A 27,159-nucleotide genomic window follows, 5' to 3' on the forward strand; every position below is an offset into this window, starting at 1 on the left:
CTCACCCCCCACACACAGCCACCCAACATCAGCAGGACACTCAATCCCCTCCCTCTACCCTTTCCTCCAACTACCTCACCTCCCCCAGCCTCAGTCTCCGACAGCCTCCTACGACAATCACCCCCACGCCAACAGGCGGCCTTCAGCCAACGAGCCTCATCCCCGCGAATCTCCCTACAATTCTCAAACCACCCATGCCCAAACCTCCTCCTGTCCTCCTCCCTACCTCCCCTTTGTCTAATCCTCCTCCCGGCCCCCCCCTGAATCCCCCTCCGTCCTTCTCCCTGACCCCTATCGCCCAACCCTCCCTCGCGAACCCTACCACACTCGGCCCCACTCCGGATGCCCACATCCCCTCCCTTGAGTCCATAACAAAACGGCTCGCAGCCCTGGAAAACCAGGTCGACACTTTCACCCAAGGTTTATCAGAAATCCTCTCTAACCTTGGTATAGTCTGTAACCCCCATAGTCCCTCTCCCCAGACCCCCCTCCACGCCAATACCATCATCTCCCAAGGGCCCTTAAAAGCCCTCAGTGCCCAGCCTTTCGATCCCCTCCCCAAGGTCCAGGGTTCCGATTAAAAAAACCCAAAACAACAAGAGCCCCCTGCACCAGACCCTTGTTCTCCATTTCTTCTCCCACTCCAGCGGGCTCAAAACACCTAACATCCAGGCCGCTTAGATCGGAAGCTCCCATGTCAGACAGGGAAGCAGCCTTACTAGCCGCCACCTACGACTCCCCCATTGCTGCTTCACCTAAATCCAAAATCCAAGTTATCACAGGTCACCGGAAAGTCCTACCCATCGTCAAACCACAGAGATTACCAGTCCTCACCGCTATACCCAGAGAGACTAAAGATAGAACCACCAGCAATCAAGAGAAATTCACCAACTGCCTCCTAATCAATTGCAGATCGGCCTCACTACATGCAACAGACTTAGCTGAAGCCATCCTCACAGATGACATTGACGTTGCGTTCCTCACGGAGACCTGGCTTAATAAGACATCCCCTCCCTGCCTAGACATGCTGGTTCCACCCGGTTTCTCCCTCATCTCCAAAGACAGGATTAAACAACGAGGAGGTGGGATCGCTATCATCCACAAGGATAGCTGGAGCATCACAGAAACCTCCTCCTTCGAGTACAACTCGTTTGAATGTCTATCCACCGTCATCAAGACAAAATACAACGACTCTCTACTGTGCCACCTACTCTATCACCCCCCGGGCAGAAATAATGAGTTTGGAGAACAACTATCAAACCTGATTGCTCAAGACGAACTTGGCGATTCCAAAATCTTAATTCTTGGTGATCTGAACCTCCGTTGGAATGAGACCCATAACCCTCTAATCAGATCGCTATCTAGCCTCCTTTATGATAACAACCTCATCCAACACTGTACCGAGGAGACTCATTACAAAGGAGCCACACTGGATGCCATCATTGCCCAAAAGAATTCTATCACGGTCAACCACATACTACCCGTTGACTGGTCAGATCACCACATGATCCTATTTCATATCAATCACCCCATCATCTCACTTAAACCTCCGCAAGACCCCCCAAATGGTCGAGAAACCTCTCCCAAGTACCCCAAGATATCCTGGAAGGTCAGCTAAGTTCACTTCTTCCAAATAACACACTGCACCTCTCGACCAATGATCTCGTCGACCACTACAACGCGGGGTTAGTCTCCATACTCGACAATCTAGCTCCTCTAAAGCTCAAAAGAAGCCGAGCCACTCCATCTAGAACCTGGTTCACTGCGGACCTCAACGCAGAAAGAAGAAACTTGAGAGCCAAAGAAAGAAAGTGGAGAAACAACCCAACCGCCATTCTCCGCCTCCAACTAAAATCTGCCCGCAGGAAGTACAATAACCATATCAAAAACAAAAAATCCAGCTTCTTCCGCGAGGCACTGGTCAAATCCAAAAACAGACCCAAAGAGCTCTTCAACATAATCAGACAACAAACATCCAAGCCCTGGCCCTCATCCCTGCAGGCATCCAAAGAACTCTGTGATAACTTTGCCAACTTCTTCAACGATAAGGTCTTAAAAATCGAACTGTCTCTAGACATCAACAACCCGCACCTCCAGAAGAGCAACCCGGCCTTCCCATTGGCAATCCCATCCGACTCCTTTCCTTCCCCCTGGCTAAGCTTTCGCCCCGTCCAGGAAACTGAGATAATCTCTCTGATCTCGACCTCCAAACCATCAGCACACGTCTCAGACCCCATTCCCCCCTCTTTAATCAAAAAAATGAAGCTTACCCTAGCGCCCATCTGGGGAAGAATCATAAACAGCTCCTTACAAAGCGGAGTGGTCCCTGATTGTCTAAAAATAGGGCAAGTCACTCCTCTGCTGAAAAAACCCGGTCTCGACTCAACTGACTTGAACAATTTCAGACCGATATCCAACCTCCCTTTGCTTTCGAAAACACTTGAACACTGCGTACTCCTGCAACTAACGCAACATCTGGACCACATCAATCTCCTGGACCCCCTCAAATCCGGCTTCAGACAAGGCCGCAGCACAGAAACCGCGATGCTGAACATCATAGACGACATTCATGGTTCTCTTGACGCAGACAATTGCTACCTCCTCATACTCCTTGATCTCTCCGCAGCGTTCGACACGGTGGACCACAAGCTCCTCATCTTGACCCTTCAAGAAAGAGCCGGCCTTGGCGAGGTAGTTCTCAAGTGGTTCTCCTCCTTCTTACATAACCGTACGCAAATAATAAAAATGAAGAACTTCACCTCCGAAACCCAGCAGGTCAACAAGGGTGTCCCTCAAGGATCAGTGCTCTCTCCTCAGCTCTTTAACATCTACATGGAACCGCTCGCCAAGTTACTCAGGAACGCCAACATCCACTTACAACTCTACGCGTATGACACGCAGATTTACCTGGAAACCTCTTCCCTTAAAGACATCCACAGACTTAACGATGTCCTAAATGAAGTTCAACATTGGCTGACAAAGAATCACCTGAAACTCAACCCCGACAAAACAGAAACACTCCTCATCTCAAACAAAGAAGACAATCCTCAAATTACTGAGTGGCTAAAATTGATCGATGCTCTCAAAGGTAAACTCACGCTAGCCGACTCCGTCAAATCCCTGGGCTTCACCCTAGACCCCAAACTAACCCTGACAAACCACATTAAGAACTCGGCGAAAAGCGCATTTCTCAACCTCAGACTTCTGAACAAAATCAAACCTTACATTCCCAACAAGGACCTCAAACTAGCCACGCAATCTCTAGTTCTATCAAGACTGGACTATGGGAACTCAATCCTAACAGGCATCCCCAAATCGCACCTGGCCCCACTAAAAACAACACTTCATGCGGCAGCGAGAATGATCACAGACTGCAAAAAATCTGACCACATCTCCCCGGCACTCAAATAACTCGAATGGCTCCCTGCGGAAATGCAGAGCACCTTCAGAACAGCCTGCCTCACCCACAAGGCCCTCCACACCGGCAAACCGGAATACTTGGCAAACAAGCTCAAAAAAGCAGGCCAAGCCAGAAACCTGAGAAGCTCCAACTCCCTGCTGCTCATCCTACCAAAACCCGGAAAGAAGAGAACTGCGGACTGCTCTTTCTCAGGAAATGCCCCCAAAATATGGAACGCCATCCCCCGCACATCAGAACTATACCGTCCTATTCAGAATTCAAGAGCCAACTCAAATCCTTGTGCCTTATCCGTTCCCTTGGTTGCGGGTTACCTGGATCAGCAAGCGGCCCCTGAATCCATGCGGTAACATTGAATCCTGTTACCAAGAAGTCCTGCTGTCCGAACATTTCCGCATTCCAAATTGTCGCTCGCTGATCGCTTTTATTGGGTTTGTGTCATTTTGTTCTCCTGTCATTCCCTCTATTGTAAAGCGCTCTGCTACCTTCGGGTCTTGTTAGCGCTATAGAAAACTTCTAAATAAATAAAATAAATAAATAAACTACTGCCATTTCCACGTGTACCAGAGTGTTGTATAATTTTCGCCTTGTGCCTTTAAACTGTGGAATCGATTTTGCCTTGATTGTGCTGGCGCCATTGCCCTTTCCCTAGCCTAACTCAGGTTGTGCCCTCATCTGTTGTGGTAGACTCTTGGCTCGCAGCCATTTTGTTGTTTGTTGTTTAACCCCCAGCCCAGCCCAGTTCCACACCACGACCCCGCCTCCCAGCTGCCCCGCCCTTGCCCCTCCCCTCACCTCCATCCACATATGACATATGTCTTTGCGCGCAGCGTTCACGCGCAGCGGTCGCGCCCCATTCGCGCCGAAGGTGCGCCAAAGGTAAGCCCGTCTACACCCATCCGCGCCTGGACCGCGCCCAGCGCCAGACCCTCTGGCCCCCGTCCCACCCACCCCACCTGCATTACATACGACGCCTCCACCCTCTTAGCCCTAAACCCCGGCTGACTCCCCAACTGCGCTCAAGCCGCTCCTGGACACACCCATGGACCCTTCACATGCAACTCCTGCAAGTATGACGGCACCAAGACCAACTCTTCATCCACTAACACCAAACAGAGATCTGACACCAACCACCAAAAATGCATCCTGCTCAACACCAGCTCGGTCCACAGACATGCCATCGACCTTTGGAATCTACTAGACACCATCTCTCCGGACGTCGCCTTCCTAACAGAAACATGGATGAACGCCTCCTCAGCCCCAGACATCACCATTGCCATCCGGGAAGGCTACAAGATCATCCGAAAAGACCGCACCTACCAAACAGGAGGAGGCATCGCTATCGTCCATAAGAATTCCATCCGCATCTCAACCAGCTCAGAAGTCCACCTCGCTAGAGCCGAACACCTTCACTTCCAGATCCACACCGACCCCAATACCACACTCAGAGGCACCCTCCTCTACAGGCCACCAGCACCCCGCGCACAATTCAATGAAGATATCACTGACTTTATCACCCCACACGCCCTCCCATCCGAGGACTACATTCCATTGGGAGACCTCAATTTCCACCTGGAAAAGAGCAACGACAGCAACGCCACCACCCTTCTGGACAATCTCGCCAACCTCGGACTCAAACAACTTGTTAATACCCCCACTCACTACGCAGGTCACACACTCGACCCTATCTTCACCTCCAGCAAACATATCTCCTTCAGTCACACCACAGTTCTCCATTGGACGGACCACAGCTGCGTTCACTTTGTCTACAAAAAGACCACAACCCACAACCATCCTCAACCTACTCTGCAAAGAAACTGGAACAAAATCACCATCGACCAGATCTCCTCATCGCTTCTTCAAAACCCCCCTGCCCACTCTTCAAACCCCAACCAAGAAACATTAACCTCACTCAATGGCTAACCAACAGCGCCGACAATCTAGCACCTTTGAAAAAACGTAAAATCAAACTAGGCAGCAAAAACGCCCCCTGGTTCAACGATGATCTTAAGAAATCCAAGAAACTCTGTCGCTCCCTTGAGAAGGCCTGGAAAAAAGACCCAAACACCAGCACCAGGGACGCCTTCAAAAACGCCACCCGCATACACCATCAACTGATCCGGACTGCCAAGAAAGCCGCATTTAAAGACCGACTAGACAACAACGCCCACAACAGCAAGGAATTATTCAACATCGTCAAAGAGTTTACCAACCCCACTGCCAACTCCAATGACATCACTCCATCTCAAACTCTTTGCGACTCCCTAGCTTCGTTCTTCCACAACAAAATCGCAGACATCCACAACAGCTTCGACAACCAACCCGGTGACCAACCCACCCAACCTTCTGCCGTACCTTCACCCCCCTTGAACATCCTTAATAACTGGAACCCAGTCTCTACTGAGGACACCATCCACCTGATGAACTCCATCCACTCAGGATCCCCCACAGACCCATGCCCTCACCACATCTTCAACAAAGCAGACTCCATCATAGCACCACACCTCCGAGACGTCATCAACTGCTCCCTCAACTCCGCCACCTTCCCGGAAAGCTGGAAACACGCCGAACTCAGCGCCCTCCTTGACCTCTCCGCAGCCTTCGACACAGTCTGTCATAGCACCCTGTTACAAAGCCTCAGAAACATCGGAATCCAAGGAAAAGCACTGGAATGGATCACCTCGTTCCTTGCCGTAAGAACTCAGAGAGTCCGCCTCCCACCATTCAAGTCAGATGCCACTGAAGTCATTTGCGGCGTGCCACAAGGATCTTCACTCAGCCCCACCCTCTTCAACGTATACATGAGCCCCCTCGCGGCCATCGCACGCCAACACAACCTCAACATCATTTCCTACGCTGATGACACTCAACTGATCCTCTCACTCACCAAAGACCCTAACACCGCCAAAACCAACCTACATGAAGGAATGAAAGAAGTAGCCGAGTGGATGAAGCACAGCCGGCTGAAACTGAATTCAAACAAAACAGAAGCCCTTATCTTAGGTACCTCCCCCTCCGCCTGGGATGACTCTTGGTGGCCAGAGGCCCTTGGAAAAGCACCCATCCCGACGGACCACGCACGGAACCTGGGCGTCATCCTGGACTCCTCACTCTCGATGACCAGACAAGTCAACGCTGTTTCATCATCTTGCTTCAACGTTCTTCACATGCTCAAAAAAACATTTCGCTGGATCCTCACCGAAACTAGAAAAACGGTCACCCACGCTCTGGTTACAAGCCACCTGGACTATGGAAACACCCTATACGCCGGTACCACCGCAAAACTTCAGAAGAAACTCCAACGCATCCAGAACGCATCAGCCAGACTCATACTAGACATCCCGCGTAAAGACCACATTTCTAGTCACCTGAAAAACCTCCACTGGCTCCTTGTCAATAAGAGGATAACATTCCGCCTCCTAACCCACGCACACAAAGCACTTTACAAACTTGGACCCGAATGCCTCAACACTCGACTTTCCTTCTACACCCCCTCCCGCCAGCTACGCTCCTCCAACCAAGCCCTTGCTGTTGTACCGCGCATCAACAAAACCACCATGGGAGGAAGATCCTTCTCCTACCTGGCAGCTAAAACCTGGAACTCACTTCCCAGTCACCTTCGCCTCACTCAGAACCACCTAGCATTCAGAAAGCAACTTAAAACCTGGATATTCGACAAGTAAATTCCCCACCCTTCTTCAAGCGCCTTGAGACCCTCTGGGTATGTAGTGCGCTATATAAATTATTTGACTTTGACTGGACCGGAAACAAGCTGCCCAGGACCGGTTTCTGGCATTGCAGCCGTCTTCAGGTGGGCTTGCTTGAATCCAGTGGCAAAGTGAGCAAGGGACTCACGTCTGAGCATACCCTGCCAACTTATGGCGAACAAAGCAAAACCAAAGGAAATGATGGATGGAGCGTTGACAATAAAAGCACTCACCATGGCCATATGCAAATCAGTCTGACCCTAAGCCTCATGGGAACAGTCCAGCCTGAACTGCCAAGCCATGTCTTCCTTGGACCAGAAACAAGCATCCCGGGACCGGTTTCGGGTTCATAACCCTCATCAGCCAGGCTTTCTTCAATCCAGTGGCATAGTGAGCAAAGGATTCAAGTCTGAGCATACCCTGCCAACTCCGGTGAACAACGTCATATAAAAGGGGATGATGGACGGAGCGTTTGAGCAAACTAAACACTCACCCCCAGTCAACTGATCTGGATGTAATCCATCACCATTCTTTAGCTCACTCCGCTACCCCAGTTCAGACATGGCCATATGCAAATCAGTCTGACCCTGTGCCTCATGGGAACAGTCCAGCCCGAACTGCCAAGCCATGTCTTCCCTGGACCGGAAACAAGTATCCTGGGACCGGTTTCAGGTTCATAACCCTCATCAGCCAGGCTATCTTGAATCAAGTGGCAAGGTGAGCAAGGGACTCACGTCTGAGCATACCCTGCCAACTTAGGGCGAACAAAGCGATACAAAAGGGCATGATGGACGGACTCTAGGTATCCAGCACTGAGTTAGAAAAGTAACACGAAAAGTAACTTACCTGCAGTGTATTGTAGAAGCCCATTCATTTCAATGTACTGCTCAAAAAAGTTTCCAAGTGTGGAGTTTTGAAAACAGAAAATATTCTTTAAAAATCATGCGAATAACCAAAACGTAATTACTTAGCTGTTTCTGGGAAATGTACCAGTGCTGAGTCTAGGTATCCAGCACTGAGTTAGAAAAGTAACACGAAAAGTAACTTACCTGCAGTGTATTGTAGAAGCCCATTCATTTCAATGTACTGCTCAAAAAAGTTTCCAAGTGTGGAGTTTTGAAAACAGAAAATATTCTTTAAAAATCATGCGAATAACCAAAACGTATTTACTTAGCTGTTTCTAGGAAATGTACCAGTGCTGAGTCTAGGTATCCAGCACTGAGTAAGAAAAGTAAAGCAAAAAGTAACTTACCTGCAATTTAGTGAAAAAGCCTATTCATTTCAATGTACTGTATTTGCTAAGTGTTGCATACTACTGCTCCCCGGTAAATCAAACAAAGTAAAATTTCTACTGCCTACTTGAACTGTGTTCATACAAGTAAATGATTACCGCAAAGTATTTTATGCTTACCTGTACCAGGCTTGCTTGGTTCTAGAAATAAAACAACAGTATATTTTTTTTATACAAAAACAATTGGCCTAGAGTTCAGTTCTTGAGTGTGTGAATTCATTTGCTGACTGAGTGTGTACATCAAATGCTTAACACTGTCCTCTGATACTGCCTTACTGCTCGTCCAAGCTACCACTTTAGAGAGTAAGGTTCTATCTAACTTTAACCTCCGCCTACCTCTGGAGACCCTTGGGCTCTATACACACTGTACCTCACTTTGGAGCAGTGTACAGACCTCTGGAGACCCTTGGACTCTATACACACTGTACCTCACTTTGGTGCAGTATACAGAGCCAGTTTCTTACAATACCTCACTGTATGTCTCTCTCAATTTGCATGTGATGTTGTTGTCCAGTGGAAGGAGCAAGCTGCTCTGGTAACTTCTTCAACGCTGGAGTTACACACCCGGATGAGGGAAATATAACTGTGTAGGGACATCATGTAAGGAGTGGAAGCTATGGGCTGTGCACGACAAGCAGGCTTACACATGGAACATACTCCCAAGGGTGTTGAGCTTAACTCCATCTTGCTTGAATTTGATCTAACATCTGTAATAAATAAGCTGCCTCTGAGGAAAACAGACATTACTCCCACCTTTATTGGGAGAGGGTGTGAGACCGTTATTGATTTCACCTTTGTATGAACCCCCTTTTACTCTCTGGTTGCCGATTTTTCAGTGCAGGCGAGTGAATGCAGTGACCACAACCCCATTTGTGTCTCAACTGGCTGGACCCTAACACTCAGACACACCAAGGTGGGCGGGGGGCTGGTGTCTCCCTTAAAGAGGTGGAAGCGGGAAGGAGCGTAAAGTGGGAGTGTATTGTCCCAGAGCTACTCCACGAGTCCCTTTTAACTCTGTGTCGCACCGAGTTTGCCACCTGTCTCGATGATGAGGCAAGTTCTCCGGACATCATGGGTGCATTTGGATCCGTGTCTACTGTCATATGGAGGTTACCACGGGACCCGGGTTGCGGCCGTTAGCAACCAGGTCCACAATGGTTTGACTCGGCGTGCTCCCAGGCTTCCAGGAACCTGAGACAGGCCTTGGGTGTTAAGCCCCGAGACCGAGTGGCGGTCAAAGGACTAAGAAGAGCATATAAGGCTGCTCTAGCAACTCGCAAGTCTGTCCTGAGGGAGGAGGCCTGGATCGATTAAGTGGAGGCTAGTTCAATGCGTAATAGCTCAAAGTTCTGGGGCATTATTACCAGCCCATTTCTATCTGGAAATAATGCTAATTTACTGGATGCCCATATCACAGAGGACGATTGGGTACATCATTTCAAGGGCATCTTCCAGTCAGAAACCCCGCCAACTGAGGGGCAGGAAAGGGTGGAAGGCAAGTCAGAACTTATTTTCACCACGCAAAATCTGTCTAAAAACAAGGCCCCCGCGCCAGATGGGATCCCGACAGATCTCTACATCTCCCACGTAGAAACCTGGGTGCCTGTCCTCACAGCTGTTAGCAATGCTGCAGTCCAGGTTGGCCGCCCAGATTCTTGGGCTTTATCGATTATAGTCCTGGTATTTAAAAAGGGAGATCGGGACAGGACCTACTGTTATAGGCCCATTTCTCTTCTGGACTCTGTGGTGAAGGTGGTGGGCTGCATGGTTTTTGACACACTTGTATCCTGGGCTGATGAAAACGACTTTTTATCTGATATCCAAAACGGCTTTCGATCAGGTCGTTCCACTGTGGAACAGTGTTTAAACCTATACATGGTTCTGAACAATTACACTGTGGCTAGTTCCAGCCCCATATACCTAGCCTTCATGGACCAGTTCTCAGCATTCGACTGTGTCAATAGGTTCAAGCTGTGGCAGCTGATGTCCTCCATTGGCATTGACAGTAACATTGTTTTAATTCTGAGGGATCTTCACCGTGATTCAACATCGGTTATCCGCTATTCAAAGGATCTGTAAGTGTCCAGTCAGCTTGACTTCAAGAGAGGGGTGTGTCAGGGGTGCATTTTAGCACCCTTTCTTTTTAACCTATATATTAATTCCTTAGAGAAGGCCCTTTTGGCCACAAATGCTGATCGTCCCCAGGTAGACGAGCGTAGCCTGCCAGTCCTATAGGAGGGAAGCTAGGGGCCTACAACTTCTTCTGAATTATTTTGCCCTTTTTATGGAGGACTTGGACCTTTCGTTTAATCATGCCAAGTCGTTCATTATGCAGGTGGAAGATCGTAAAGCTAAGCAGTTCACTTTTAAACTCGGACTTTCATCAACGCTGAAGACCAATGTTTTCTCCTATTTGGGAGTTGTGTTTGACGATTCCCTCAGTTGGCGCCCTTTGCTTACTTGGAAGAAAGGGAATCTAGGGAAAGCTTTTGCAGCTGTTTTTAACTTTGCCAACCGAGTCCGAGGGAAGCCAATAGGGGCTCTTTTGAAGATATATGAAGCCAAAAATATCTCAAAGGTTAGCTATGGGCGTGAGATATTGGGGCACATTGGGGTAGGGGCAGTGCAAAGTGCTGAAAACTCTTTCCTGTGATGGGCCTTTTCCGTCCCACAAAGCAGCCCGTTTTATGTCGTGCATGAAGAATTGGGGATGCCTTTCCTCTCAGATTTACTGGCTTTCCGTTACCTGGATTTGTGGCTTAATATTTGGGCTGAGCAAGAAAATACACGTAGCAAAGACGTCCTACGGGAATGCCTTTCACTTGACCATGTCTCAAGCATCCGATGGCTCCACTATATAAGAGTTCGCCTCTCCAGGGTAGGTAGGAACTATTTATTAACCCTAAGCGCATATGTAAGAGGGACCTTTCTCTGGTCAAAGAGTTTTTTTTAAGAATGAGCCGCTGTGATAGAGAGGGAAATGAGTGGTGTAAGCCTAGTGTGCGTAGGTACATTGTGTTAAAAACTGTACCAACCACCGAACCTTATCTTGTAGGGCTTAAAAGCATCCATGATCGTTTTCTATTGACCCGGTTTTGGCTCAACCTCTTCCATTACCTCTTGGTACACCCTCGTGCCTCCCACAGAGGCCTGTGCCTCATGTCCTGTGGCTGCAACGGTGAGTCTCCTCAGGAAATGATGCACTTTATAATGTTTTGTAGTTTTTATGCTGTCCCTAGAAAGGTATTTATTATTCCCATTCTCAAAAAAGTGGGTTTTAGGCGGGTGAGACCAGCTCTTATCTTTTTACAACTCCTCTCTAAAGACACTGTTTTGCATACGATTAACTTTTTACGGGTCGCTGTTAGACTCAGGTCAAACTGCAATTAACTTCTGTACTGTAATTCATGAATTTGTACTGTAATTCATGAATTTGTATCTTGTGTTCTGATTAACTTGGACATATTATATTTGTCAATCTGTAACTTGGAAGATGTTTCATCATTTTATGTATGACTTTTATGGTTTTCTTTTATAAAACCGAATAAAGTTTGTTGATAATAACCACTAGGGGATTCATTTACAGGGTAGCATGGTATCCCTCACATTAACTCCAGGAGTCACAGTCTCCACAATGTACATGCTTTGTTCCCCCTACTCTAACCTTACATATACCCCCAATCACCTGCTCAAACCTCTCGCTGCTGATGCCAATGTGGTACTCCGTCAACCTGCAGACCATATTTTTGGCCGCTTTGAAACTGCCCATACAATAAAACTGCTGCAGTTGTAAATACATATCAACTACCATTTGTTGTGTTTGAACATTTTATTGAATAATAAGACCTAATAAACATAAGCTGATTATTAAAGCAAAACATTCAGTTGCTATACACATGAGACAAAAGTTGTACATAAAAATCAACATACTGTAACACAGAAAAGTTATGTAGAGCACAATTCTTAATTTTGTGCAATCTTTAAAGTTCAACAATAGAAACGTTCATGAAGAACGGGAAAGGAAAGAAGGTGGGATACAGAGATTTCATTAATGTAATGCTTCCTACAAATAGAAAAACAAATTCTAATTATTTTCCTTAAGCAATAAAGTCTGCACATTAAAATACTAAGAAATATATTGAACAATGAACATTTCATGCGTAATTAGAATTTAATTTGAATATGTTAACCTCCTCAGCATTATTTGACTCATGATTACAACCTGAATGCTTTCTGGAAAGGAACCGCCTCATGCGGTTCAAAATCACATCTTTTGCAACAATAGGATTAAAATGATAAACTTGAATTTAAATTCAATTTACTGATTTAGGCCTTTTTGGAAATCAACAATTTTAAATATATACAAAATCCACACGCTTTTGCTAAATTGTCACCTAAACTTGAATTCAATCCACCTTTTGATTAAACACTTCCCATTCCAGCAAGCATCACCGGACCACTTGATGTTATCTTCAAATTAGTAATAATGTTTCGGATGGCAACAATAATAAATATGTTTAGAATGTTAACTCCGAAAGCAAAAACATGCCATTTCTGAATCATGGTGCACAATAAAATGTAGGAACAGAAAGGCATCTTTAGGTGTACCATTCATTAAGGTTTGACCAGGCTTGAAACTAGAATTCCTGAACATTTGGATTTAAATGTCATATTTTAAAAGAGTTCAAACAGACCCAGCACGAGCTCCGCGAAAAATAGAAGATGACTGAATTGTACTTAGAGAAAATGTGCTGATAAGTAATCTATTGATGTAAAATACAGTGGTCAGGCAATGCTTGTGGATCTAATCTATTCAGATTTTAACTCCATAGTTTGTTCAATAAGTTGACTGAGCATAATACTTGAAGGTCCATCTCTCAGATCAGTTATATTACAGATTTAGTTGCGATAACACTAATAGAGATCATTGATAAATAGATTTTAAAAGCCATGGGTGGGATTGACCCTTGCTCTAAATCTTGATTATTGTCTGCAATGGAAACCAGTACAAACAGATCAAATCTCAAAGCATTGAATATGTTTATTATAGTGGTTTAGAGTAAACCCAGATGACACACATTGTTCCTGAAACTCAGAAAATGTATCTAAAGATTATGATTACATCCTATTTTATGTAAAGAGACTGCTTTGGCTGCTTTCCTGTTTAAGTGACGACATTTGCAAATATATTTAACAAAACATTAAAGCTGGATGTCAGCAATTCTGTCTTTAAGTATTGTATAAGAGTTATGTGTGATGGTTTTTATTTGATCTGAAGCAACACTAACACTAAATAGGTACGTGCACCGGTTATCATTAAACTAACATTATTAGTAAACTTAATTTGGAGGGAATTGAGAAAAATAGCCTCAGGTACCAAGGGTTTTATTGTTTAAAAAATCCACTGGTTCAGTAATTCACAAGAGTTTGTAAATGCTAAACCCCTTTTTTAAATGTACTAAGCCCATTTAACAATTCAGAATTTGGAAGGGGAATGTTAATAGTTTCCCTTCTGAATATTTAATACATCCTTAAGGTATGTATTAAGCTTTGAAACCATATGTGGGCTGAAAACAGTAACAGGAGTTAGTAACCCAAGAGGACATTTGTAAATCTGAAAGTAAAATGGGGTTCATTAAAAATGCCTTTATTTAAAAGCAATCACAGACACAGTAGTATGCTGACTCTACAAGCAACCACTTTTACCAAATGGATTATTAATTCATGAACTTCAGTATTTCCTATATTGCTAATATTTTTGTAATGTTGTGTAAATATTTGTTCCTGTTATTTCCCATTTCAATATTGTAATGAAATGTACCTATTATTTATGTCAAACATATTGAAATATCTTTATCACAATTTTTGGGTCATTCTAAAAAGTGTTTTCACTCTCTAACTTGAAGCTTCCTAAGAAAAATACTGATGCGCAGTTCCTGGTTTCTCACTAAACAAGCACAATATTGATTTGAGAGAGGTGGGTATTGTAGTCATACGCACTGGGGTTAGTTTAGAAAAGAGAAATATAGAACTTCCTTTATCTTTAGAAATAACTAGCAGCCCGTCCCGACGTTGTCCGGGTATGAATTGCTGCCGGCCAGTAGTATATTGTTTCGTAGGATTTCGTTTTGATAGCATTTCTTATCTGTGACAGGCCTGTGAAACGCTCCGATTCACAGTGCACTGCTGATGCACTTAAGAGTGCGCGTTCAGTAGTGTGTGAACTCGAGTTTCCCTACTTTATTTTCCTTGCAATATTATATAGCGCGAACTCGACAACATGGCATGAGCACAATTTACATTACAGAAGAACACATTGATTTGTGGCAGGCACGGGGAGACAAAGCGATTTGCTTGGAATCACAGGATGTTGAGCTGATGCCGAGATTCTAACGTAGCTCCCCATCTCTAAAGTTCGCAATTCTAGAACTTGTGGTGGGAGGTGTGTCTAAAAGTGTATGTCGGTGATGGGCATCAATGAGAGAGACCTGTGCATTTTTCCAATTGGTGGTGAAAAAATATGAGTATGTTGCTGGAGATGTGGGCCGCCGTGCCACCAATGTACTTACGGGGGAGGGTAAACACCCATTATTCCGCAAATTTCTTTCCGCATACCATCACTCTGCATACTTTCATTACGAAAGTACCATGACTCCGCAATGCCATTATAATGCATGACATTACATTTTATATGCTTTTACCACGCATACATTTACAACGAAATTTGTTATAAATGCATGAATGGTAAAAGCATATTTTTAAAAAATGTTTGGATAAGGCAAGAATGGGTATAGGGGTATATGTTTTGGGGTACTGAGGTATATGTTTTGGGGTGTTTGGGTATTTTAATGGTTCAGATATAGTTTTGGGTTATGGGGTACAGGGGTATTTTTAGGGTTCAGGGCTAGGTTTGGGTTTTGGGGTACAGGGGTATTTTAGGGTTCAGGGGTAGGTTTGGGTTTTGAGGTACAGGGGTATTTATAGGGTTCAGGGCTAGGTTTTGGTTTTGGGGTACAGGGGTATTTTTAGGGTTCAGGGGTATGTTTGGGTTTTGAGGTACAGGGGTATTTATAGGATTCAGGGCTAGGTTTTGGTTTTGGGGTACAGGGGTATTTTTAGGGTTTAGGGATAGGTTTGGGTTTGGGGTACAGGGTAGATTTATAGGGTTAAGATGGGTTAGTGTTTAAGGGTGTTGGGGTTTTTTATAGAGTAAGGGTGGGTTATGATTATGGGGTGCAGGGGTATTTAAAGTAGGGGTGGGCGGAATTGGCGCAAACTTGGTACAATAAATCCGCAATATTTCGTTCAGTCAGATTTCCAATTATTTAAACAGAAACCTCATATATTCAAGGTAAAATAACAAGTATTTCTACATGCTAAAATGCATATAGTCATTTCACAAGAGTGAAATTAGCTTCCAGCAAGCAGTGAGAGAGGTGATGATTTTGAGATCAAGCCCCTGCAAACCATTATGGGACGAGATTAGCAGTGGGTAGTGAATATTATAGTATCCAAATAATTCTACAAAGAGCTGCAGTTCACCTCGTTCTCCCCAGTTGTCCCCAAGAGGCAAATGCAATAGCATTTAAAATATTATACATCAAGCTGCAGTTCACCTCATGTCCCTAGATGTCCCTGATGATGCAAATGCAATAGCATTTAAAATATTATTTATCAAGCTGCAGTTCACCTCGCCGTCCCTAGATGTCCCTGATGAGGCAAATGCAATAGCATTTAAAATATTATACATCAAGCTGCAGTTCACCTCGTCGTCCCAAGATGTCCCTGATGAGTAAAATTCAAAAACATTGAAACCCTTTCATGAATGCTAAAAATTATGCTAAGCTTATCCCATAATGCTTTGCAGGGTCTTTTAGTTGTATTTTTGCCCATAACTGTGCTTGGGGTGGTTCTAAGAGAATGGGACCACCACTGAATTACTATTTAAAGGGAGCAGGAATGTATAGAACCTGGGAAGAAAAAACAACACTCGTGACGGAATGCCCCCAGCGATTGTCACGCCCCCAGCACACACCCACAGCACAATGAAGACACGCCCAAAAGGGACTACTTTGCTGGCACGGTTCTTTTACATTTTAAATGTATATGGTGGGCGTCTGCATAGCCTATGTCCTTCTGCTGCAAGTGCCCTTTCCAACGCTGTATTGGGTGTTGTGATTGGTGCTGTGGTTCCCGAGTTTACCTGGCCAAAAGGTGCAAGTTCTCTCTTTATAATACTAGTATAGATAAGTGCATAAGTTTATGTTCAATAATTTCAGATAATTTACAGATAAAGATATCAGATAAAGATCCCCTAATTTTTTATATCTTGTGGTATCAAACATCTGCTAGAATTAACAGACTTCTCTTCTAGATAAATCCAAGTTTGAGAAGGTATTAAATGCGATTATCAACTTTCTGTTATTTTAACACATTTTCTCAGTGCACAGAGTATTTTCCCTACATAGATCACAACATTTCATGCAATGGTCTGTGCTTGAACGTACAATGAAGGGGTAAAAATGTATTTCTACCACAATCAAGAAACCCTTGGGTCTCTGAGGATTACTGTTTCAAATGAAGACCTAGCTAAGATGAAATATCCCTCACCCACCATAGTTGGCATGCTTCCTTATTAGGAATCTCCATGCACTGTGATACAACCCCCTCACTGAGAGGGAGGAGTTCGGGCATGTTTTGTCGTAAAGAAAGGTATACTAAATACCACAATAATGAGCTCAGGGTAGTGTGGGCAGCAGAGTGAAAGTTAAAACTTGCTAAAGGGTATGTGGTTTCCATTATTTGTAAGCCCCTGGGCCAGGATTAAAAACAGGGCACTGTGGGAGAAACATATATGCACTGTTAGAGTCAATAAGAGGTCAACATGTTTCAGCATATTAACCCTCCAAAGAGGTGTTTGCGGCATTCTTCAGGACTTAATCAAAAGTTCTGCTGCTCAATGTACTCAATCACTAACAAGCATTGGCATAGCCAATAGGTCTCACCTTTGAGGCCTTATAAGTGTTTAGTCATGCAGATCCAGCAACAATGTAAAATAATTTCTGTTAAAAAAAAGACTATAAACTAACTAAGCTAGACGTGACTTTGTAACTGGTTAATCAAACGTTTCTGAAGGTTTAGTGTATATAAACAACTCCTTTTTTCTATGGTGTCTCATAAAATTGATGCTCTTAATTTTGGTAAAAGTACATAATGTCAACAAATTCAATACTGCTTTTAAATCAATTTACTTTTGAAAGCTTGAAGTGAAAGACAATTCTAAGTGGCATTTGCTTATGAGTAGGCGCTAATGACTATTTCCGGATGACAATGTAATTAGCATTTTTGTATAAGCTGTGTTAAAAGTATGGGTAGGGAAAATGGCTATTTTGGCCAAAGGCTCCCCTTTCTATATGCATGCTAGTTCTAATTTGTAAACAGAATCAAATTTTTTTATGTGGTACACTGTAATGTTAGATGAATCTATTTTACCCTTCTGATAAGTAAGGGATGACGATGAACTGTTTTTCGTCCCTGGTTTTAAACGGGTTCAGGTTGGAACAGACGAGGTGCTGGTTGACTCTGCCTCAGATAATAGTTGTTTCCCGCATGCTGCTTTCATGCGACCTAAATCCCTTCAGTGCAAGAGGCAGGCTGCATGCCTGCAGATATGGCCAGATCAGTACTTGGCTGTTTCGGTTCTCCAGTTGTGCTAGAATAAAAGCTGGTAAGGGCAGGGGCTTAGCTTCCTATTAGGGCAGCAGGTGCGGTGGCACCAGGTCCCAGATGCCTTAAAGGCCCACTGAACCCTGATAACTGCTGTTTGTCACAGTTCAAACAGAGGCCTGAGGGGCCCACAGAACAATGATTACTGATGTTTTCCACAATCCAAACAGAGGGCAGGGGTCGCATTTCCTTTCTTACCTTGAGGCCCAGGGCACACTGGCTAGGCCACTGGTTAAGGATGCAGAGGGGAAGAGGTGGCAAGACAGATGGATTATTTAAACAGCTCGACGATGACTTCATGCCTGGGTATTACAGTATTCATCGCAATTAAAGACTGAAGCAGGAATAAATCTCATAATATAGGAAGGCCTATGTACAAATGCAGCTCCATCAGACAGGTCGGGAACGCCTAATGGCTTTGAACTTAATAAAGCCACATTAATCACTGGTCTTGAAATGCAAATGGCAGCATTAGACACACAGAGGTGTAATCTACGTAATCTCATTATGTTCAGGGTACGGGAGGGTGTTAAGGGAATAAAGCACTTTGACAAAAACATTTCCGCCACCTTAGAAATTCAATCTTCCTTGACCTACCCTAGTATACAAGTAGTACCACATTCTTTGTATACCTGAATTAAATAGGCACAGAAAATTTACCATATTTAAAGACCCAGTTCAGAATTACAGGGAAGGTGCACTGTCCCAGACTACACAATGGTGCAGTCTTCGGCGGGTGCTGTCATCCCACACAGGGGGAGTACAACAAATTATGCTGGAAAAAACATGTGGTGCCCCAACGTAAGCGCAGTTGTAAACCACCATTCTGCTTACATAGTAAAGCACCTGGCAGCTATGAGATGAGGTGGCACGTTTCCCCTGCAGGTGGTTGGGGTCTGTCACCATCCTGTCAGGTGGGGGGTATACAATCAGTGCGCCTCCTTACTGCTTGTCTCCCTCCGCCACGCAATTTCATCACAAATCTCGTCCCCTTTTGGCTACAGAGGGGTTTTTCAACACTGCCAGCGCCAGACCCTGCTGCAAACCCAACAGGTCTCCCAGTTCTTTCATGGCCATGGCACATAAAGGCAAAGTCCGGGATATCATGCCACTGAGTGACCTGCTGCTACAACTGGTGCAGCTGCAAAACCTGTTTGTGTCCTTCCAGACGATGACTCACCCTATTGTTGGCAGAATCCAACATTTTCTCCAGTGAATTAGATCATGCCAGTGGCAGACCCCTCTCCCTATTCCACCCAGACTTAACAGTGGTGACGGATGTATCACTTCTGGGTTGGGAAGGCCATATGGGAGACAGAGACTAGGGAACCCTTATCACCGGCAGAGACCCAACTCCACAACAAGCTGTTGGAGTTGCGAGCATTTCACTTGGCGGTGAAGGTCTTCCGGCCCACCATCACAGGAGGGCTGGTGCAGCTTCTCACAGACAAGACAGTCAATGACGATGGCCTCATTAGGAAGTGTCACACTTGAACTTGTTTGACAGTGAGACGAGGATTCACCTGCTGCAGTTGTTTGGTCCGACGAACGGGCGCTGGAACTGCTTAGTTGAATGTGAGTTCCTCCCAGGTACGGTGCCCCGAGATACAGAAGAATCCGTACTGGGTTGTATTGAATATAGTTGAGAAGCATATTGGAGAGGCGGCGATCTACCGTCCTGATGAGACCACGGTAATTAACTGGAACGGTCGAAACATTGACTATACAGGGACTATTTCATATAAATTATGTCTTCTAAGAATCGCCTTTGCATAACTTCTATTGTACGAAAGTATTTTCAGCCCTGTTTTTGTGAACAAAATGTGGATCGGACGGTTTTATCATCATATCACTTTCATCTTGAGCCCTGCGCAGTCATCACTCAACACTTTATATATACACTTGCTGCAGAGAATACAATTAGAATTTTTGGAAATGAAAAGGCCTCATTTGAATTCAAATCATGATAAAAATTGTGAATTAATATCTGGCCAGGGCCTGTATATGTGATACAGACCTGTGAGATAATGAACTCACAGACCCCTGTATTTGTTCACAGTGCACATGGGAAGTGCTTCTATGCGTCTACGCTTGTCACTTCTGGAGCAGAATGACATCGACACTGAGCTGCATGATGTCTCCTACTGCATGTAGCAGGACTGCTTTAAAGTTTGAGGATCCAGTCTGGTGTGTGGGGAATATTCACAGGGTGAGGAATCTGCAGGTAAAGGAGTATCCACCAGAAAGAGCGTTACCGAAGGCAAGTAACTGGTTTGTTATGTTTTCCTGCTGTTGTATATTATCTAATTCTGGGTGGTGAACTCAGCGGAGCTCGTAGAGTCCTAAAAACTCAGCTCCATGGGGCGTAGCAAGGTCTAGTTGGCAAGGAAAATCAACCTCCTGGCGAGATTTCTCAAAGTTGGTCGTCGGATTTCTCAATGCAAGTGGGTGCGGCAGGTCACAACCACTCGCATTGAGAAACCTTCCTTCACATTGACAAAGCTGCAGCTCGAGTAGAAGCAACTGCACCCTCTTGTGCTTCACATGGTGCCTTTCGCGATTATTTTTACAGGGCGGGACAAACACCCCTGGATCAAAATCACCAAGAAGAGCATGACCCTAACGCACTCCGCTGCTCGCGGAACTCCGAGTAGAGCGCCAGAGTTTTTTTGTCACTTTGCGGGATTTCTTCATTGAGGAACTCTACCTAATTGTGGATTTTGTTGCAATTAAAAAAACTTCAAGGCCTGAAATTTCTTTGGAGGTTGCATGCAGGCAGCCTAAGTTATCCTGCAAGAGTTTCTTGATGAATCCTATTGCAACTTCAATATGTGCTCTCTCATCTAAAATCAGGTTGTTAGAAGCTTTTCTACAACTCAGGATACGCCTTACTTTTCACCTGGTGTGGATGCATTTCTCATGTTTAGTGAGGTCTCCTTTCTGAGTATACCGTTTCTGTCTTTCCCCTCCTGTATAAGGCTTTAGTCCAGTGTGAATTCTCTCATGTGAAATGACATTGTATTCGTGATTGAACCTTATCTGACATTCAGAACACACATAAGGCTTTTTTCTCCCTTGTGAGTTTGCTCATGACAAGTGAGAAGTAATTTGTAACCAAAACTTTGCTTGCATTTCGAGCACTCATGAGGTTTATCCCCCGGTTGGGATCTCTCATGAAGCATAACACTGTCTTTCAGATTCAACCTTTTATGGCATAAGGATTTTCTCAAGTGTGGAGTTTCTCATGGTGAGATAGCGTTTTTCTCTGGAGCTTTTCTGGCATTCAGAGCACTCATAAGGTTTTCATCAGTATGGAGTCGCTTTTGGTTAGTGAGGATGTGCCTGTCAAATAGGAATTTCTGGCATTCACAGCGTTGGTAATGTTTTACCCGTGTGTGCGTCTGCTCATGTAGAGTGAGATTGAGTATAAAATTGATGTTTTTCTGGCGTTCTGAGCACTGAATTATTTTGATGGTGTGTTTTCTTATGGCGCTTGTAACCATCACTACCTCTGAATCTTTACCTTTAGAGCACTGATAATTTTATTCACCAGTGTGGATTCTCACATGTCCAGTGAGATGCGATTTACGGCTGAAACATTTTAGGCATTCGGAGCACTGATAAGGTTTTTCCCAAGTGTGGATTCTTATATGCTGAGTGAGATTGCTTTTTTCACTGAAACATTTCTGGCATTCAGAGCACTGATAAGGCTTTTCCCCAGTGTGGATTCTTATATGCTGAGTGAGACTGCTTTTTTCACTGAAACAATTGTGGCATTCAGAGCACTGATAAGGTTTTTCCCCAGTGTGGGTTCTTATATGCTGACTGAGACCACTTCTTTCACTGAAACATTTGTGGCATTCAGAGCACTGATAAGGCTTTTCCCCAGTGTGGATTCTTATATGCTGACTGAGACCGCTTTTTTCACTGAAACATTTGTGACATTCAGAGCACTGATAAGGCTTTTCCCCAGTGTGGATTCTTATATGCTGAGTGAGACTGCTTTTTTCACTGAAACATTTGTGGCATTCAGAGCACTGATAAGGTTTTTCCCCAGTGTGGGTTCTTATATGCTCAGTGAGTCTGATTTTTTCACTGAAACATCTGTGGCATTCAGAGCACTGATAAGGTTTTTCCCCAGTGTGGGTTCTTATATGCTGAGTGAGATTGCTTTTTACACTGAAACATTTGTGGCATTCAGAGCACTGGTAAGGTTTTTCCCCAGTGTGGGTTGTTATATGTTGAGTGAGTTCTATTTTGTCACTGAAACATTTCTGGCATTCAGAGCACTGAAAAGTTTTTTCCCCAGTGTGGAATCTCACATGTGCAGTTAGAAGTGATTTAAGTTTGAAATCTTTTGGGCATTCAGAGCACTGATAAGGTTTTTCCCCAGTGTGGGTTCTTATATGCTGATTGAGACTGCTTTTGTAACTGAAACATTTGTGGCATTCAGAGCACTGATAAGGTTTTTCCCCAGTGTGGGTTCTTATATGCTCAGTGAGTCTGATTTTTTCACTGAAACATCTGTGGCATTCAGAGCACTGATAAGGTTTTTCCCCAGTGTGGGTTCTTATATGCTGAGTGAGATTGCTTTTGTAACTGAAACATTTCTGACATTCAGAGCATGGATAAGGTTTTTTCCCTGTGTGGGTTATTGTATGTTGAGAAAGACTTCCTTTGTTTTGGAAAATTTTCTGGCATTCAGAGCACTGAAAAGGTTTTTCCCCAGTGTGGGTTTTTATATGCACCGTGAGTTCGCGTTTTTCACTGAAACATTTCTGGCATTCAGAGCACTGATAAGGTTTTTCCCCAGTGTGGGATCTTTTATGCCGACTGAGAACGCTTTTATCACTGAAACATTTGTGGCATTCAGGGCACTGATAAGGTTTTTCCCTAGTGTGCGTTCTTATATGCTGATTGAGAACGCTTTTTTTACTGAAACATTTGTGGCATTCAGAGCACTGGTAAGGTTTTTCCCCAGTGTGGAATCTCACATGTGCAGTTAGAAGTGATTTAATTTTGAAATCTTTTGGGCATTCAGAGCACTGATAAGGTTTTTCCCCAGTGTGGGTTCTTATATGCTGATTGAGACTGCTTTTGTAACTGAAACATTTGTGGCATTCAGAGCACTGATAAGGTTTTTCCCCAGTGTGGGTTCTTATATGCTCAGTGAGTCTGATTTTTTCACTGAAACATCTGTGGCATTCAGAGCACTGATAAGGCTTTTCCCCAGTGTGGATCTTTCTATGCCGTGTGAGACTACTTTTTACACTGAAACATTTCTGGCATTCAGAGCACTGATAAGGTTGTTCCACAGAGTGGGTTATTGCATGTTGAGAAAGGCTTTCTTTGTTACAAAACCTTTCCTGGCATTCAGAGCACTGATGAGGGTTTTCCCCAGTGTGGATTCTTATATGTTCAGTGAGATAAGATTTACGTCTGAAACTTTTTTGGCATACATTGCACTGAAAGTGGTTTCCCCCAGTGTGCATTCTGTCAAATTCTGTGAGATAAGATTTAGGGCTGTATCTTTTTTGGCACATGTAACTTTTTTCCCCAACTTAGGTTATTTTACCTTGATTGAGGCGGTTTTGAACACTGAATTTGTTCTCACAGTCATTGTTTTTATAAGGTGTATTCCTAGAGTTAATATCTCTATGTTTCGTTTTCTCTTGCTTATATGCCACGGTAAGAGGGAACCTGATTTTAGAGTCGGGCTTGTTTAGATAATATTCAGCATTTATCTCTATAAGAAATTGTGTGTAATCTTCTTAACACTTGAATTGAGCAAAATATGTCTGGAAGCAGCCCTGTAACACATGTTGAAATGTTTCTAGCAGATAATAGTCTTTAGGTCTAGCCTCTCCGGCAGCAACTTATTTTGTGACTGAAAATTTTCTCAAATCTATTTGTATAGGTTCTTAGCAATGCAGTGATAAGGTGTTAGTCTGATATTTAATGATTAAACTGATAAGTACCTTTTTGCACTGACATAATGGCAGTAACTGAGGGCGTTAGAACGTGCACAGTACTGTTGTGGATCATTAGTCGCAGAACATCAGTTCCTTTTACCCTTTCTATGTTTGGTGTAAGGTTAAGATTTGTAGTTCTGAAGACGAGGATTTATTTACATTACCTATAGCGTAACGGTGCGCATTTAATCCATTTTTATCTTTAACAGTTTTACATATCCCTCATGCACAGCAGATAATGTTGAGGCAATTTACATAGAATTACAGAACAGTACACAATAAAAAGGAAACAATCTGAGATGGTCATGAACACAATAAAGTAGTGAGTTTTTAAGGTTTTCGCAAGAGTGAGCAGAGTGGGTCGTGGTTTTCTACCCAGAGGCAGATAGTCTCGGTTGTTGAACAAAGGTGATTTTCCAATCTTTTGGTTGTTAACGTGTCAGCTTCGGAGTCTTCTCTCAGCGTCTTTTCTTTGCTGGTCTGCAGAAGAAACTTTTTGTTATAACTTTCTTTTATGCAGTGTGTGCTTCCTCTCTGGAATTACATGATGTTTTAGATGAAGGTTATTCTGTGCACAGATATGGCTTTGCTCTGGGTTAATGGAATGCTAAATTAGAGACTTCACTTACAGTATAGTACTTTCCTCGTCTTCCACTTCCTCGCCACACCTAGATTTGGGAAATTGTTTAAACGTAGAATGCTGGATGTCCTTCAGTTTTTCAAAATAATCCTTCTTATGGCACTGACTTCAGTTGCCTGGTGCTAAATCTTGCTTTCTTCGTCAGTAATTTCAATCACCTATAGTATTAAAATTAAATAGTTAATACATGAAAATTTCCAAAAATATAATTTACAAGCCAAATCAATGCAGAGTTGCAGAATTTTGAAAATGATGAGCAGAGTGTAGAATAGTAGCCCGAGAGTACTTGGATGTAGGAGTGAGGATTTATAGAATTTTCAACATTTTATTAAGCTCACAAAGGATACATGCACCCTATGAACTTGTAACATAGATTCCCAAAGGCAACCTAATCTATTGTGTGCTGCGAGGACTATGCCTAGACATATCCCTCAACTATGGTCCAGAGTATGAATCAAGGGCAATGAAATTAAGGAGTACTTTCATGTGCTCATTTTATTCCACCTGATTATCAGTTGTTGGGTTTTTCTGCACCTGGATGTACCGGGTGCAGAAAAACAGGACACAATTTTTTTCCAGACAGGAAAATTAGACTGAAAAGACGCACAAGACTCTGGGTGCAGCAGAAGCAGCCAAGACTTATGCTGTTGTTTTACAAACTGGGAGAAACACACAATTCTTCCCTTTGTTGGACATTTCTTTACCCTTTCCTCCCCTGCTTCACCCATCGCCCCCCCCAACCAACCACATGCATATATCTACCACCTGCTTAAAACTAGTGGTAAATAAAAGCAGAAAAACACTATGAAATAGAGAATGGCATGTGGTTTGACAGGCAGAAGAATCTGTTCCTCGTGGCAACTCCCCAGTCCATGGCGTCAAACTTGTGACTGCACGTTACTGGGGTAAATGTACCACAAAGTAAAAAAACAAAACAATTACATGAGATTTTTCTGACACCCCAGTACTGTGCAACTTCGAACAAGGGACTATGAGAAGTCTTGGACCGGTCCTGTGACCTGGAGGGTCACACCAAGTGTGCCCTTATTTAAGGCAGAGGACTGTCATGGGTTTAACAGCTAGAGCGGTGATGGCAATGAATCCTGTTGTAAGGATCAATAGCCTGATGAGATCTTTGCATCATGGTTAGTGGAGTGGCGTCCTACTGACACACGTATGTAATGCTCCATTTCTATGCCTGTGCCCAGACTTTGCACTAACATCAAGTGTGTGTTTAGGGTGTTCGTGTGCGTAGCATAAAAGCAATGTGAGAGTGCGACAGGATAAACCGCATCTCCTGCCTGCCAGTTGTGTATGCAAGTGGGACCATCTATCCCTCTTTTAAACCCTAGTTCAAAGTCCTCTGTTACCAAGGAATAATGTGCTCTACAAAGTACTCAGGGGCCTGCTGTGCCACTAGGGATTGTGTCAGCCTGACAGTCTATCTAAGTCGAGGGGACATCACCTGCAGGCAGAATTACTTAATAGAGAAGCTGTGTATCTGTCCTGAAGAGCCTAGAAGTCTGCCTAGAATCTTGCCTGTCTTGTAAGAAAGGGAAGGGAGTTTGACTATCCAGCAGGAGGACAAGGCTGTCCTGGAAGAAGCAGGTCTGACACATCCCCGGTACTTGTAGGGCGGGCCGGAGAGCCATCCAGCAGGACCAGCAAGTCTAAGGGATGCCAAGACTCTCCCAGCAGTTCAAGGCAGAAAATAAAACTCTACAACAACGTGATTGTTGAGGCCCAGTAGGACGATTGTGTGCTGCCAACAGGCCCGTTCAAGGTTGCATTTGCCAAATTCCTAACACAACAGGGTCTGAATCTACTGGCTTCCTGAAGAGCCTGTGTTGGGCTTTTAGCTGCTAAATTTCTGACTACTCTGTGTCAGAGGCCCATGAGGGACTACAACTACTCCAGTGTCGAACACCCTGTCTGAGCTTACGCCTGTGGTCCAGCCGGCCACAGTGTGGGCTTAATTGCTGACGGTCGGGCCTCCAGAGGGGCTGCACTTACCGACAGGCCAGGTGTGACTGCTACCTTGGGACTGCTGATCTTCAGGCAAAGGCAAAGAAAAGACAGAGTCAGTGCCCTACTGTATGCAGCCTTACATCCAGGACAAAAGCGCTCCACAATAGTCTGCTGGTCGGTCACTGCTCTCTTGAGTGCTCGGGCGTGCCATTCAAGTGCCGGGAAACAGGAAAGAGACCCAGACAAGACTGACTCATCCTGTGGAAAGATAAGACGCTTACGACAGAGCATACACACATTAGGGCGTCTGGAGTGACAGAACTGACCCTATACTATATTCATGATACTCCTAAATGCCCCTAGAGGAGAAGAGGGTATGAGAACCAGACGCACCTGCCTGCAGCACATGGTAGTCTGGCGTGCCTGCACCATCCTTT

General features: G+C 44.3%; 2 protein-coding genes and 1 long non-coding RNA gene across 3 annotated transcripts in view; 1 reads left to right on the top strand and 2 right to left on the bottom strand.

Annotated features, from left to right (window-relative positions):
• LOC147664106 (uncharacterized) overlaps window positions 1-27,159 on the top strand; it is a 403,410-nt gene that overhangs the window by 158,806 nt on the left and 217,445 nt on the right. The gene's annotated exons all lie outside the window — the stretch shown is intronic.
• Window positions 12,237-23,836, bottom strand: LOC147664107 (uncharacterized). Its single transcript, XM_086949981.1, has one exon. The coding sequence runs from the start codon at window positions 23,683-23,685 to the stop codon at window positions 21,685-21,687; it is 2,001 nt and encodes a 666-aa protein (XP_086806107.1). The 5' UTR covers window positions 23,686-23,836; the 3' UTR covers window positions 12,237-21,684.
• Window positions 24,644-27,159, bottom strand: part of LOC147664108 (uncharacterized) — a 132,992-nt gene continuing 130,476 nt past the window's right edge. Inside the window, exon 3 of the long non-coding RNA XR_015305187.1 lies at window positions 24,644-24,912. This is a non-coding gene — a long non-coding RNA (uncharacterized LOC147664108). The remainder of the gene's footprint in view (window positions 24,913-27,159) is intronic.

The sequence above is a fragment of the Lissotriton vulgaris genome, unplaced genomic scaffold, assembly GCF_964263255.1.
Source record: "Lissotriton vulgaris unplaced genomic scaffold, aLisVul1.2 SCAFFOLD_1785, whole genome shotgun sequence".
In the NCBI taxonomy this organism is placed as follows: Eukaryota; Metazoa; Chordata; class Amphibia; order Caudata; family Salamandridae; genus Lissotriton; species Lissotriton vulgaris.